We start from the raw sequence: 15,954 nt of genomic DNA on the forward strand, positions 1-15,954 counted from the left end.
GGGAGGGGAGAATTCTGTCAGGGGGGAGATTGTGAGGCTCTATACAAATTCGACTGAGGTAAAGTTGGTTTTATATTCACACATAAGGACATTCAACAGACATTCATCAGACATTCGCCAAAAGCCATTTAAAAATCAATAACTAATTCACCGTTTGTCACAGAATCAAGCTAGATATGATTTATTCTATAAATGTCTAGCATACTTTTACAACCTTTTTTTGAGTAGAAATTCCAGTTTTGACTTGATAGAAATACATACAATCTGTAAAATGCCATTTAAAGTGATATAAATAACTAATTCACTGTTTGTCACAGAAACATCAAACTATATATGATGTATTCTATAAATGTCTAGCATACTTTTACAACCTTTGTTTTGAGGAAAAATTCCAGTTTTGATTTGATAGAGGGCATGTAGTCTGTCTAGAGGGCGTGGTCAAAGTTCTAATGAGTCTGTTATACCCTATTAGAAATTTTGCATCTTCAGTCATATTAAATTAGATTACAGGAAAAAACTACATGATGAAGGGGTCAGGCCTGACTAACAAAGAAGACAGGTGGATGGATCAAGAGGACCAAGATAACCAAGAGGATTAACATGGACAACATTCCACAGTGGAGATGATAAAGAAAACTAAGAGTGAAACATAACCATATATTAGTATGGGTATTGAAAGATACCAGAGGGTGGATAACAAAAAAAGCACTAATATAAGAAGTAGATGGTACATGTTTGGTTTTTGGGCTGAATGTATACATTTTGATCTGCCTCTGAACTGTATGTGAACTCCTCTGCAATCTACTGGCACTAACCATTAAAAACTAGGACTTCAACCAGGCTGTCCCTATGCTATTTGCTCTCTTAAACTGATAGTACAAAGCCTATGTGAAAATTAGGTTTTTCACAAAAGATCATGAAAAAAAAGATCAACTGGCCCAAATCAGCTCTACATAATTCAGCAGGGAGGTGTGCAACTACCACACATTATACCCATTACACCAGTGTAGAAACTACGTCACCTACATAGGTATTACCAAATCCCTTTCAGTTCACATTCCTTGCAGAAAGAATAATTTGCAAACCTTTTAAAACGTCCAGAAAGACAGTTGTCTTAGAAGGGTATTTATACTTTAAAATACATATTTTATGTGAATGGATGTGAATGAAATAATTCTGCCAGTGTTTTAATGTCCTAGTTTCATCTTTTTTTCTTTACCTCCAACTCTATATATCCGAGTGAGCCTACAGTATGAGACCTTGGGGATCAGAATTACCATTATACCCTTTGATCAAACGTATAACAGACAAACACTGCTCAAAAGGAGTTGTTTGTGATATCTACACTCAGTTGCCACTTTATTAGGTTCACCACCCTATTCACGAAAATAAATTGCTCCTACATACACCAAGTCCAGTGGTCTTGGCTTGCTAGACACTAAAGCATGCAGAGAAGTATTCAGGTATTCTGTTACTGTTTGTTTGAACTTTAGAATGTGCAAAATGACAGCACAGTCTGTGATGGTCTTTTGTATCTCAGAAAAACTGTTTTTTTTAATTTTTATAATTCCAACACTCAGCTTGTACTGCCTATAATAAACTCCAACTGGACTTAAAAACTTGAACAGTCTATCTCCTTTGGCTGTAAGTGTTGAACAGTTGCATCTATTACCTCAGGAAAAAAGCCTGAAAAAGGAACTACTGATACTGGAAAATACATTTCTGGAGGTTTAATGTACTTTGATGTAGGTTTGATGTACCTACTGTAGTTATTGTAATTCATGTTACATATATTTCTAAATCCGACATGGTGATCTCATGGAACCTTGCTGCTTTTATGTTTTAGCCATTAGGGGGAGGTGTTGTTTTTATTCTGCATTAGGCTAACAGGAAATAAGGAAAAAGGGAGGGAAAATCTCAGACTTAACAGTAGATTACAACAGGGTTGACAAGGTGTTTGAGGTAAACTTTTGGCTCCAATGGGTCGTGTAAAGCAGAAAGACGATCTTTGGGGGAACCCTTTGCTACAGGGTGTGGGAAGGGGGCAAAGCACAGACAGTGAGAGAACAATGTATCTAACTGTAAGGGACAGATTGTCTTTGAAGCACAACCTTTAGAACTATGGGTTCCAGAAAGTGTCTTTAAATGTGTCAACAATGCATAAAAATGTGGTCCTCCTTTTTTTTTTACAGTCTTCAACGCGAAGCAATACTGCTCAATGTGTGCTTTGCATCATCCAGAGAAAACTGATGATAATCTGACCAACTGGGTTTGTATTTGTGTAATATAACAGTAGACTCTGAAAACTCATGTAGTTTGATCCTTCAAGACATTTAGAAGTATGAAACTTTGTTTTGAAACTTTTTTATCAGGGTTATCCTTCTGTTATTGCTAGGGTTGCACATTTTGGGGAATATTCAGAGGTAGAAACTTTCTGTGGGAATTAACGGATATATTTGAGAATGAACGGAAATATATGCAAATTAATATTAATACCATTTAAATGTAGATGTTTTTTGCATTGGATATATTTACCATATCATATGGAGACAGAAACATAAACCTTTTACCTTCTCATAAGTAGACAAATTGCAAATTATTAAATCCTTCCAATAGAAAAAAAATTATTGTTACGAATTGAACTTTAATTAAATGAGTTGACTCTTCACATGGGATGATTTCACTGAACAACAAAAGGGAATATTAAATGATCCTTCGCATCTCCCAAAAACATTTTCAACATACATCTGTAAAATGATAGTCTTGAAACTAAAGCTTTGGTTGTCTTCCTCTCAGGCTTCCATGTCTTCCCCCTGGACCTCCTCAATATCCACCTCTTGAACATCAGACTCTGAGGCCTCATCTTTACTAACACTTTCCAACCTTAATGAGGATGGCTCATTGTCAGGCTCAAAAAGCCTCACATTTGCCTGGATGGCCACCAATTTTTCAACCCTTGTATTGGTCAGCCTGTTACGTGATTTGGTGTGTGTGTTCCCAAACTAGGACCAGTTGCGCTCTGAGGCGGCTGATGTTGGTGGGATTTGGAGGATGATGGAGGCAACAGGGGAGAGCCTCAAATCCACAAAGTGGTGGCTAATGAGATATGTTGGCACGACTGCCATATTGCATCTCCATCCCAAAGCCCTTGCTTGGAAGTGTACTTCGCCAGACTGCCAAGAACCTTGCCCTCATCCAGACCAAGGTGGCGAGACATGGTAGTGATGACACCATAGGCCTTCTCTGCACCAGACAGGATGCTCTTGCTAGCATATTTGGGGTCCAACATGTATGGGCTTCAGGCAGAAGTCTTCACGCTTTTTGATGTATTTCAGAACTGCAGTACGGATTTCTTCTCTTACATCTGCAAGCAGTCTGAACATCAGACAATATGGCATTGTCTCCCTCAATCCATGCACTGGCTCCTGCTATAGATTTCAGGAGTTTCAGGCTGCTTACCACTCTCTCCCAAAATACATCATCCAGGAGGATCCTCTTGATGGGGCTGTCCATATCGGCAGACAGTGATATGGCCATTTCTTGGAGAGAATTCTTCCCCTCCAGGAGACTGTCAAACATGATGACAACACCAGTGTTGCTGGGCAGCTTCAATGAGGCGCTCTTATTCTTCTCACTTTGCTTGGTGAGGTAGATTGGTGCTAAAACTTGATGACCCTTCACATACCTAACCATTTCCTTGGCTCTCTTGTAGTGTATCCATTGTTTTCAGTGCCATGATGTCCTTGAGGAGCAGATTCAATGCATGAGCAGCACAGCCAATGGGTGTGATGTGAGGGTAGGACTCCTCCACTTTAGACCAAGCAGCCTTCATGTTCGCAGCATTGTCTGTCACCAGTGCAAATATCTTCTGTGGTCTAAGGTCATTGATGACTGCCTTCAGCTCATCTGCAAGGTAGAGACCAGTGTGTATGTTGTCCCTGGTGTCTGTGCTCTTGAAAATGAGTAAAAAGAACAACAAATACAATTCCATGTACAGATAAATAGTTAAGCAGTTAGATTAAACAACTCCTTTGTAACGAGATTATTTCACTTATAATTCACTGTATCACAATTCCAGTGGGTCAGAAGTTGACATACACTAAGTTGACTGCCTTTAAAAAGCTTGGAAAATTCCAGAAAATTATGTCATGGCTTTAGAAGCCTCTGATAGGCTAATTGACATAATTTGAGTCAATTGGAGGTATACCTGTGGATGTATTTCAAGGCCTACCTTCAAACTCAGTGCCTCTTTGCTTGACATCATGGGAAAATCAAAAGAAATCAGCCAAGACCTCAGGGGGGAAAAATGTAGACCTCCACAAGTCTGGTTCATCCTTGGGAGCAATTTCCAAACGCCTGAAGGTACCGCGTTCATCTGTACAAATAATAGTACACAAGTATAAACACCATGGGACCACGCAGCCGTCATACCACTCAGGAAGGAGACGCGTTGTGTCTCCTAGAGATGAACGTACTTTGGTGCGAAAAGTGCAAATCAATCCCAGAACAACAGCAAAGGACCCTGTGAAGATGCTGGAGGAAACAGGTACAAAAGTATCTATTTCCACAGTAAAACAAGTCCTATGTCGACATAACCTGAAAGGCCCCCTAGCAAGGAAGAAGCCACTGAAGCTGTGATGCTTGCAAGCCGAAGAACACCATCCCAACCGTGAAGCATTGGGGTGGCAGCATCATGTTGTGGGGGTGCTTTGCTGCAGGAGGTACTGGTGCACTTTACAAAATAGATGGCGTCATGAGGATGGAAAATGATGTGGATATATTGAAGCAACATCTCAAGACATCAGTCAAGAAGTTAAAGCTTGGTCGCAAATGGGTTTTCCAACTGGACAATGACCTCAAGCATACTTCCAAAGTTGTGGCAAAATGTCTTAAGGACAACAAAATCAAGGTATTGGAGTGGCCATCAAAGCACTGACCTCAAACCTATAAAAAATGTGTGGGCAGAACTGAAAAAGCGTGTGCGAGCAAGGATGCCTACAAACCTGACTCAGTTACACCAGCTCTGTCAGGAAGAATGGGCCAAAATTCACCCAACTTATTGTGGGAAGCTTGTGGAAGGCTACCCGAAACGTTTGACCCAAGTTAAACAACTTAAAGGCAATGCTACCAAATACTAATTAAGTTTATGTAAACTTCTGACCAACTGGGAATGTGATGAAAGAAATAAAAGCTGAAATAAATCACTCTCTCTACTATTATTCTGACATTTCACATTCTTAAAATAAAGTGGCGATCATAACTGACCTAAGACATGGAATTTTTACTAGGATTAAATGTCAGCAACAGAGAAACTGAATTTAAATCTATTTGGCTAAGGTGTACAGTCGTCGCCAAAAGTTTTGAGAATGACACAAATATTAATTTTCAAAGTCTGCTGCCTCAGTTTGTATGATGGCAATTTGCATATACTCCAGAATGTTATGGAGAGTGATCAGATGAATTGCAAAGTCCCTCTTTGCCATGCAAATGAATTGAATCCCCAAAAAGCATTTCCACTGCATTTCAACCCTGCCACAAAAGGACCAGCTGACATCATGTCAATGATTCTCTTGTTAACACAGGTGTGAGTGTTGACGAGGACAAGGCTGGAGATCACTGTGTCATGCTGATTGAGTTCGAATAACAGACTGGAAGCTTCAAAAGGAGGGTGGTGCTTGGAATCATTGTTCTTCCTCTGTCAATCATGGTTACCTGCAAGGAAACACGTGCCGTTATCATTGCTTTGCACAAAAATGGCTTCACAGGCAAGGATATTGCTGACAGTAAGATTGCGCCTAAATCAACCATTTATCGGATTATCAAGAACTTCGAGGAGAGCGGTTCAATTATTGTGAAGAAGGCTTCAGGGCGCCCAAGAAAGTCCAGCAAGCGCCAGGACCGTCTCCTAAAGTTGATTCAGCTGCGGGATCCGGGCACCACCAGTACAGAGCTTGCTCAGGAATGGCATCAGGCAGGTGTGAGTGCATGTGCACGCACAGTGAGGCGAAGACTTTTGGAGGATGGCCTGGTGTCAAGAAGGGCAGCAAAGAAGTCACTTCTCTCCAGGAAAAACATCAGGGACAGACTGATATTCTGCAAAAGGTACAGCGATTGGACTGCTGAGGACTGGGGTAAAGTCATTTTCTCTGATGAATTCCCTTTCCGATTGTTTGGGGCATCCGAAAAAAAGCTTGTCCAGAGAAGACAAGGTGAGCGCTCCCATCAGTCCTGTGTCATACCAACAGTAAAGGATCCTGAGACCATTCATGTGTGGGGTTGCTTCTCAGCCAAGGGAGTGGGCTCACTCACAATTTTGCCTAAGAACACAGCCATGACAAAGAATGGTACCAACACATCCTCCGAGAGCAACTTCTCACAACCATCCAGGAAGAGTTTGGTGACGAACAATGCCTTTTCCAGCATGATGGAGCACATTGCCATAAGGCAAAAGTGATAACTAAGTGGCTCGGGGAACAAAACTTCAATATTTTGGGTCCATGGCCAGGAAACTCCCCAGACCTTAATCCCATTAAGAACTTGTGGCCAATCCTCAAAAGGCGGGTGGACAAACAAAAACCCACAAATTCTGACAAACTCCAAGCATTGATTATGCAAGAATGGGCTGCCATCAGTCAGGATGTGGCCCAGAAGTTAATTGACAGCATGCCAGGGCGGATTGCAGAGGTCTTGAAAAAGAAGGGTGAACAAAAATATCTAGACACTGAAGCAGCAAACTTTGTGGAAATTAATATTTGTGTCATTCTCAAAACTTTTGGCCACGACTGTATGTAAACTTCCAACTTCAACTGTACATACTATGACAGCAATTCACTGTAATAGGTACACACGTTGTATCTGGCACAAGTGACGATTAAACTGATTTGGATTTCAAAAACTGCCATTATTGTAACGTTTGATATAACAACATTGATGTGGGATATCTTTTTTATCAAAACATACGTTTTTTGCAAATGCATGCCTTTATTACTATATGATTTATATTGCCTGAAAACTCAATGATGATTAACACCTCAGTTATGTGTGCTTCTGTCAGGGTTGTGGTCAAATGCATGTCATTTAAAGTCAATTTAGCAATTGAACAAAAATCCAATCCAATTTGAAAATGTTCCTAATTGCAAAAGCATGTAACAGAATTTGGGTATTTCAGAACTGTAATTTAGATGTAAATAAACATAACCCTGTTTTTAGATGTAAATAAACATAACCCTGTTTTATGTTTTTAATACTGCAGATAGAATGCTCTGTGTGCCAGAGATACCATTCAGCTTGTCTGGGGATGAAGGACTTCAACAAAGCCAAAATAGAAAATGATTGGAAGGGGCCTTTTTGCTGTTAAATTAGAGGCGTATAAATAAAGGACTGTTGTGCCTTGTAACTACTTTAAAATGTGGAACTGTTGCACTAAAAATGCAAGTTCGTTTGCGGTTTGACAATAAATGATTAGAGTATATCCTCTGGCGTGTTGATGCTAATGTGTTCTCTGTATCCATAGCAGAATGATTTTGCAGTGCATGGTGATCAAACAGGTTTCCTGTTATATTCATCAGAGGTATAAGGAAGGGGAAGTCTGTGAATCAAAAAAATAGTAATTGTACAGATGGTTAAAAAACATGCACCTGACCGTATTCGTACCTTGGTTTTTGTGGTGAATGTGAATGAAAAAAACTGTTTTGATAATGGTTTTCATTCACATACCTTGTCCATGGGATGGGATATTCATTGACGAGGTAATGTGATCTGCATAACATACCTATTGACATACCTTTGTATGCCTCATTTTCTGTATACCTGCAGACACAAATGTGAGCAGTTCAGTCATCTACACCCAAGCCTTCAACATATTCTTATAGCCTACATATTCTTACCTCTTTGTTGATTGATATCCATTGAATTGTGTCCATTTTCTGTTTTTAGAAAGATTTGCATAAATATGAAAAAATAGATCATCATAAAACAATATCAATTTAGATCATACAAGGGACAAACCTTCCCTTAAGATGAGATCTTTACATTTTTCAGTTAAGTGCCTGCACCTGCTGCCCTTTCAAATCCAAATGTTTCAGTTGGGGACTTAGGTTCCTACATGAACCCCCACCAACTAAGGAGGTTCATCGATAAACCCCACCTATGGGGTTCTTGGAAGAACCTTTTGGGTGCCATTTTCAGTGACAAGAACCCTAAGGTTCTTCAAATAAGAACCCTTGTTGAACCCTTACTTTTTAGAGTATCAAGATGGCATGTTAATGATTCAAGTAACCAGTTATGATGTCAAGTAGAGTTTTGCATAACTCAATTGACTAATCAAGATAAAATCGCAGAGAAATACTTTTATTTATACATTTATTTGTTCTGAATATGTGATCTAAAACTTGGATTAATAACAGCAAATTATGGCAGGTATACAGGTGATAAATAACAAGCACATTGTTATACGATTCCACAAATGGCTTGGCTTCACAACAGTAATTTCACAATAATTTCAATTACAACACAAGGCAGTTTATTAAATCATTAATATGGTAATTTTGTCCTTTCTGAATAGTGATGTGGGCATATTAAACTAAACGGAGAAAAGATAAAAGAAATCATATTAGATATAGGTCAATAAAAACAGAAATATCTGTTTAGGCCATGTCTGATTTGTGTGTGCGCTGGTGGGTTTTTAGATGAGACGCTTGTGTGAAAGTCTTCTCACACACTTTACACTGGAATGGCCTCTCGCCTGTGTGGGTGACATAATGCCTCTGGAGTTTGGAAGGAGTCTTGAAATCCTTGAAACAAATTGCACACCGATATGTACTTGACTGAGTAACCTCAATTTGATTTCTTAGGGCACATTTATGGAGCTGAAGATCCCTTTCTGTTTCAAAAGATGTGATGCATTTGTCACACTGAAATGACATGTGAATTGGTTCACGCCAGTAATGATCAAGCCTCTCATTTTGGATAACATTATGACTGTCTGCATCTGCTATGACTTGATTGGTTTGAAATTCCATTTGCATAGAATGCATGTGACCCCCCATTTCCTGTTGCAATGAATTATGACCTGTCATCTCATTGTTTAGGGCATGTCTGTGAACAATAAGATGAGTAGCAAGTTCAGATGGGGACAAGAAATTACTGTGACACTCAGTGCACCAATAGTCCTCGCTTTGTCTACTCCCAGATTCCATGTTATCATCTGGTAGGCTTATGTCTTGTATTGCCACAAAGCTTGGGTCTCTTGCCTCTGAAGAATTACCTAAACCCTCATCAGTGACTGAGCTGTGATCAGAACTGTCTTTGTAGGACTGTGGCATGTCTCTCAGTTTCTTTCCGTGAGCAGAGGCAAGAGTTTCATGGTCAGGGTCCCTAAATGTGCTGTTATCCTGGATATCACTACATGTTTTAATCTCATGTGTTCGTCGTTCATGACTTCTCAAGTGGCAAGGCTGTCTGAAAGTTTTAGTACATAAACTGCATTTGAATGGTCTTATCCCAGTGTGTATGAGAAAGTGTCTAGATAGTTTCGATGGCGTGTCAAAGCCCTTCTGACAAATCGTGCACAGGTGTGCTTTTCTTTTAGCACAGGTCACCTTGTTTGGTATGGACAGTTTAGAAGTGCTGTTAATGTTGTTGTCCTGTTGTGCCTTTGGTTGATTATTACAGGTATCCTCAAAATTGTCCTGGAATGGTCTCCATTCATTCACACCATTTGAATGGAATGGCTCTGCTTTCATAGAACTTGTCACAGGAACTTGAACACAGACTTTAGGGTACTGAAGTTGTTGCGGCCTTCTTACTTTCATTCTATTTCCCTGTCGAGAGGCAGGTCTGAAGGGTCTCCACTTGTGAGTTCCCTCATGGACTTTCAGGTGTGTGGCCTGTCTGAATGTTTTTCCACATGCCAGGCATTGGAATGGTCTCAAGCCAGTGTGTACAAGGTTATGTCTTTGTAGTTTAGAGGCAGATGGGAAATATTTGAAACATATTAAACACTGGTGTTTCGTATGGTTTGTACTCCCCACAGAGATGGCGTCAGCGCCTTTCAAAGCCAATTCTGGACCTGTACTCAGGAAAGGGGCATCATTGACTTTTCCTGTTGAAGGCATTGCTTGAATTTTCAATTGCAAGTGGCCACTTTGATTCAGTGTTGTTTCTGGTGGCATTTGGAGAGGGAGCTGAGGCTTGGATAGGGAGGATGTTGAATGCTGAAACCAATGCATTTTTCTATTGCTTTCATTGTGTCCACAAGCAAAAGTACTGCCTTGACCTGACTGTTTCTCTGTAGGGGACTTGAGGTGAACGTTCCTATCAGAATTGTGCTTTTCAGGAAGCTTTTCCTGAAATTGGACACCCACTGGAGACTCTCGGTGTTCAGTAATTCGACGTGATGGAGGTCTAGAACGTGGAGCATATCTTTGCTTTCCATTTTTGGACCACAGATGAGTGTGGGAGTGGATCCTCAAATGTGTTGGCTGGCGAAATCGCTTCCCACACGTGTAGCACCCAAAGGGTCTTTGACCAGTATGGGTCAACATATGCCTCTGCAGTTTGGATGGAGAAGGGAAACATTTAAGGCATGCAAGACACTGATGGTTCAGTTGCTGATTCTTTGCTTTCTGGCTGATCTTACGTTGGCTGCTGGTTTGACCAAATACTGGCGTCTTCAGGTGAGATGTTGCAGTTGATTCAGGTTCCTGCAGAGTGGAAACTGGAAAGTCTTTATCATCTTTCACATTCAGCTTCCAGTGCTCTGGTTTCACAATAATATTGAGTTCAAGAGCTTTCGATTCATTAAGCTCTGGAGAAGTCATCTCTTTGTCTGAATTTTGGGAAGCATGTTCAGTCTTCGACACAGACACGGCAACCCTTGGATCATCCACCTGACTTGTGTTCTGAGATTCATCTTGGTTCTTATGACTGACTTGGTGCCTCTTTAAATGGGTCGAAAGACGGAAGGGTCTGCCGCAGACACGGCACTGAAAGGGTCTTACTTCTTTATGCATCATGTAATGCTGCCTGTGTCTAATTGAACTGCTGAATGTTTTTGAGCAAATGCTACACTCAAATTGACTGGTACCACTAGCATTCGGCTCTACTTTGACAGGAAGCGAAGACCTTTCTAACTTGTCCAGGTGCTGCGGGGCACCGACGCTTATTTCACACTGTAGTTCCATATCTACATTTGTGTTCCTAGCATCTATTCGCTTTTCTTTTTGTTTGGTACACACATTTTGGAGATTTGATTTATTATGCGAGGCATATAGGTGGGTTTTCAGGTGTGACACCTGCCTGAATGTTTTCCCGCAGTCCTCACAGGAAAAAGGCTTCTGGCCAGTGTGAGTAAGAAAATGACGCTTTAGTTTGGATGGAGAACAGAATGTTTTTGAGCAGGTTGGACATTCGTGGTTCACCCTCATTCTACCTCTGAAAGAGCTTTGCTGAGACCCAAGCATGGGGATAGTCTTAGAAAATCCAGTAGGCCTGCGTTCATGTATTTGAGAGTGCATTTTCAAATGGGCCCTTAGTCTGAAGGCCTTCCCACAAATGTTACACTCAAAAGGTTTTGGCTGACTGTGAACTGGTAAGTGCCTCTGAAGCTGGTGAGAGGAACTAAAACACATCAGGCACACTGTACATGTGTAGACATCGTCTGTGTGCCATGCACTGTTCTCCATTCCATCAGAACCGATCATGTTATCTTGCAGTAAATCGGTGAAGAAATGGCCTCCTGGCTGGGTGTTTTGTTGGCTGCTAAATAAACCATTATCAGCAGGTGGGATAAGTTCAGGTCGCGGTTTGATCTCTGAGGCTGTAGTGTACAACTCTGGTGGTGTCCTCTCCATGGTCCCAACTCTTCGAAAATATGCTGCAGGCAACAGTGGGGTGTCTGTAATTAAATCATGTCCAGATTTCTCAAGAGATGGATCAGGGCTTGTAGGTACTGGTATAGTATGTTGCCAACTGTCTGTGGGTGGACTCCAATTGTGGTAATTCCCTGTGTGTGTCTCGGAGTGCTTCTTTAAATGTACAGATTGTCTAAAGGCTTTGCCACAAACCAAACAGGTAAATGGCTTTTGGCCTGTGTGTATGAGATAGTGTCTCTGGAGCTTAGAGGCACTCGGGAAACCTTTACAACAAACGCTGCACTGATGCATTGTCGTCTTCTTCGTTCCTGTGATGTTCGACAAATGCTTGATGATTCTCCTTCATTGAGCAATCTAGGAAAAAATATCAAATATGTTTAAATACAATATTGATGTGGGTAAATACACATAGAAAAGTAGTAATGTATAATTAATTGAATCAAAAACGGCATTCTTCAACCTAGTATGAGCAACAAAAAAATATGTTGCAAATCCATTCATGGCTCTTTTAGCGCGATTTTGTAATAAAATATTTCACCTGATCAATAAAGCTCCCTTACAGTAAGTAACATAAAATAGGCCTAAGTTGAGACGTAGCTAGCTACATATTACGAGATAGCTAGCTAACGTTACATTCATAGCTATATATACATCAAACTCCTATGTAACATAAAATAGGCCTAACTTGTAGTCAACACATATTAGGACTGAGTTAGCTAGCTAACGTAACATTCAAGCTAGAATGACAAACTGAAAAGGATAGCGCTACTAGCTAGCTTAGCTAGCTAACCTTACCTAATTTTTAATTTGCCAGTTTCACCAGGATAAATGTTTAAAATAGTCACCATGCACGAGTCCAGTTGATGGTAATTCTCAAGAATAAGAAATACAAGTAAAATTGATGCTTGTGCGGTTCAAAAAACGACGAAAAAATGTCGATTACGTGAAAACAATGTTCAAAATACACACCAACTGTGTCCGTCTCTCAATAACGCTCGGATGGAATCAATATTACTTATTTCAGGTTCCCACACTGCTGAACTGACGTCTACCGTAGTGGCAGTATCTATCTATGAGTTTTATCCGAGGCGATAGTAAAATAAATACATACATACATAAACTTTGCGGAATTCCACTCCCAGTTTGTGGTGTATTGTAGTCAATGAAGTGCACAGCAAATTGTTTTATATTAGTTTTGAATACCTAAAAACGTTTTCAAAATTAAAAGTGTTATAGATGATGTGATTATGTATTTCATGTGTATGTGCTAATTTAGTAGCCCAATTACTTACAGCCTAGAAAGTCATTTTTATATAAAAGAATAACCAAATGTGCAGGAACAGCGTCCAAACTCTTCCGGTATTTCCCTTCACAGACCCAGTTAGTGGGGACATTCAGACACATCCATCAAATCCATTTGTTTGGACATGGATTCACATTTGAAAACCCAAGAAACACTCTTTGAAGATGTTATTTGTAATAGGATTATGGTTGGCTTAGCACGCCAATTGTGACACGAACTCTAATTATACAGCCTCGTCTCTGGACTTAATTTTAGTGCAAATTTAAGATTCTATCCACAATCCAAATCTGCTCCGAACTCATTGAACTAACCTGTACATCAGGACACTGTACACTGACAAAATCAGCCATATGCGTTAGAGCTGCAATCTGACCTTGTTAATTTACAAAAAGCACTGGTTTGTTTAAAACTTGTACTCAATGCAGGCAAGACTAAATACATGTTGTTCTCTAGTTCTCGCAAGAATATTTAAGATTAATTACAAATGTATTCATTGGATGGTTCTCCCATTGATCGGATTCCCACCTACAAATATCTGAGCATTTGGATTGACAAAGACTTAATCTTTAAAAAACATATGGATGAGCTTGTTGAAAAGAAAAAATTTCAAGTGGTTTGTTTTTTTAGAAATATAACTTGCCTCTCCCTAAGTAGCAGGAAGCATAGTCAAATGTATTTAACTAGGCAAGTCAGTTAAGAACAAATTATTATTTTACAATGACAGCCTACCTCGGCCAAACCCTTCCCTAACCCGGATGACACTGGGCCAATTGTGAGCTGCCCTATGGGACTCCCAATCACGTCCGGTTGTGATACAGTCCGGGATCGAACCAGGGTGACGCCTCTAGCACTGAGATGCAGTGCCTTAGACCGCTGTGCCATCCTGGAGCCCAAATGTCCCAAATACAAGAAGTGTAGACCTTACTGTGAAATGCTTACTTACAAGCCCTTAACCAACAATGCAGTTCAAGAAATAGAGCCCAGAAAATATTTACTAAATAAAGTAAAGTAATATATATTTTTTTAAAGTAACACAATAAAATCACAATAACGAGGCTATATGCCGGTGGTACCGGTACCGAGTCAATGTGCAGGGGTACAGGTTAATCGAGATAATTTGTACACGTCGGTAGGGGTAAAGTGTCTATGCATAGATAATAAACAGCGAGTAGCAGCAGTGTAGAAAACAAATGGGGGGTGTGGGGGGGGGGGTCAATGTAAATAATCCGGGTTGCCATTTGATGAATTGTTCAGTAGTCTTATGGCTTGGGTGTAGGAACTGTTAGGAACCTTTTGGACCTAGACTTGGCGCTCCGGTACCACTTGCCGTGCGGTAGCAGGGAGGACAGTGTTTTTTATTTAACCTTTATTTAACTAGGCATGTCAGTTAAGAACAAATTCTTATTTACATTGACGGCTTACCCCAGCCAAACTCAGACGACACTGGGCCAATTGTGCGCCACCCTATATGACTCCCAATCACAGCCGAATGTGATACAGCCTGGATTTGAACCAGGGACTGTAGTGATGCCTCTTGCACTGAGATGCAGTGCCTTAGACCGCTACGTCAGTTTGGAGCCACTCAGGTGACTGGGGTCTTTGACAATTTCCCTGCCAGTTCTTGAATATGGCGACACCATTTATCGGAATGCAGCAGCCACTACTCTTAAACCTTTGGATGCTGTCTATCATAGCGCCCTATCTCTGGTGATAGTTTTAATATGCATCACTGCATCCTGTATCAGAAGGTTGGCTGGTCCTTATTAAAGTCCCGTTGGTCACATTATTACTTATTTTCCTTTGTTACAAAACTCTACTGGACAAGCTTCCAACATACCTCACTTCGTTGTTTAATTCTTATTTACATTGACGGCTTACCCCAGCCAAACTCAGACGACACTGGGCCAATTGTGCGCCACCCTATATGACTCCCAATCACAGCCAAATGTGATACAGCCTGGATTTGAACCAGGGACTGTAGTGATGCCTCTTGCACTGAGATGCAGTGCCTTAGACCGCTACGTCAGTCTGGAGCCACTCAGGTGACTGGGGTCTTTGACAATTTCCCTGCCAGTTCTTGAATATGGCGACACCATTTATTGGAATGCAGCAGCCACTACTCTTAAACCTTTGGATGCTGTCTATCATAGCGCCCTATCTCTGGTGATAGTTTTAATATGCATCACTGCATCCTGTATCAGAAGGTTGGCTAGTCCTTATTAAAGTCCCGTTGGTCACATTATTACTTATTTTCCTTTGTTACAAAACTCTACTGGACAAGCTTCCAACATACCTCACTTCGTTGTTTAAGTATAAAGACATGAGTTACTAAACACGTTGACAGGGTTGGTTAAGTCTTGAGGTTCCTCGGGACTCCACCGAATTGTGTAGATCCGCTTTTAGTTTTGATGTGCCCCACTGCTGGAACAATCTGCAGATCTCGTTGAAATTGGATGTTCTGGTGCTGCTCAGGCAGTTTAGGGTATTGATTGAAAACCTGGTAGCTGAGAGATGCAGAATTTATCAATGATTGTATTTCAGATGTTTGTGTATTCTAACTGTTGCTTGTATTCTATCAAATTTGTCAATTGTCAAATGCAAGGCTCCCTGTTGAAATAAAGGTAAAAGTTGTATAAGAAATACCTGTCTGTCAGAGGTATAGTTAGTCAGAAAAGGAGAAAGGGTTGCCAAGTTTTATTGGAAATACAATTATAGAAGTATATGTTTACCTCAGCCCAGGGTCAGACTTGGACTGGAGATCGGCCTTGGCATTTCAAA

General features: G+C 40.6%; 1 protein-coding gene across 2 annotated transcripts; it reads right to left on the reverse strand.

Moving 5' to 3' along the window:
- Positions 1-8,333: 8,333 nt before the first annotated feature.
- Positions 8,334-15,581, reverse strand: LOC120023471 (zinc finger protein 770-like). 2 transcript variants are annotated; one of them, XM_038967497.1, is made up of 2 exons: positions 15,470-15,581; positions 8,334-12,227 (listed from the first exon to the last, which is right to left on the reverse strand). In XM_038967497.1, exon 2 carries the CDS (start codon positions 12,162-12,164, stop codon positions 8,646-8,648), a length of 3,519 nt encoding a protein of 1,172 aa, XP_038823425.1. In that variant the 5' UTR covers positions 12,165-12,227; positions 15,470-15,581; the 3' UTR covers positions 8,334-8,645. The 2 variants fall into 2 exon arrangements, with proteins under 2 accessions (XP_038823425.1, XP_038823423.1); XM_038967495.1 differs by lacking the exon at positions 15,470-15,581 and adding an exon at positions 12,669-12,858.
- Between the last annotated feature and the right edge of the window lie 373 nt (positions 15,582-15,954).

Source organism: Salvelinus namaycush, chromosome 28 (genome assembly GCF_016432855.1).
Source record: "Salvelinus namaycush isolate Seneca chromosome 28, SaNama_1.0, whole genome shotgun sequence".
Lineage (NCBI taxonomy): Eukaryota > Metazoa > Chordata > Actinopteri > Salmoniformes > Salmonidae > Salvelinus > Salvelinus namaycush.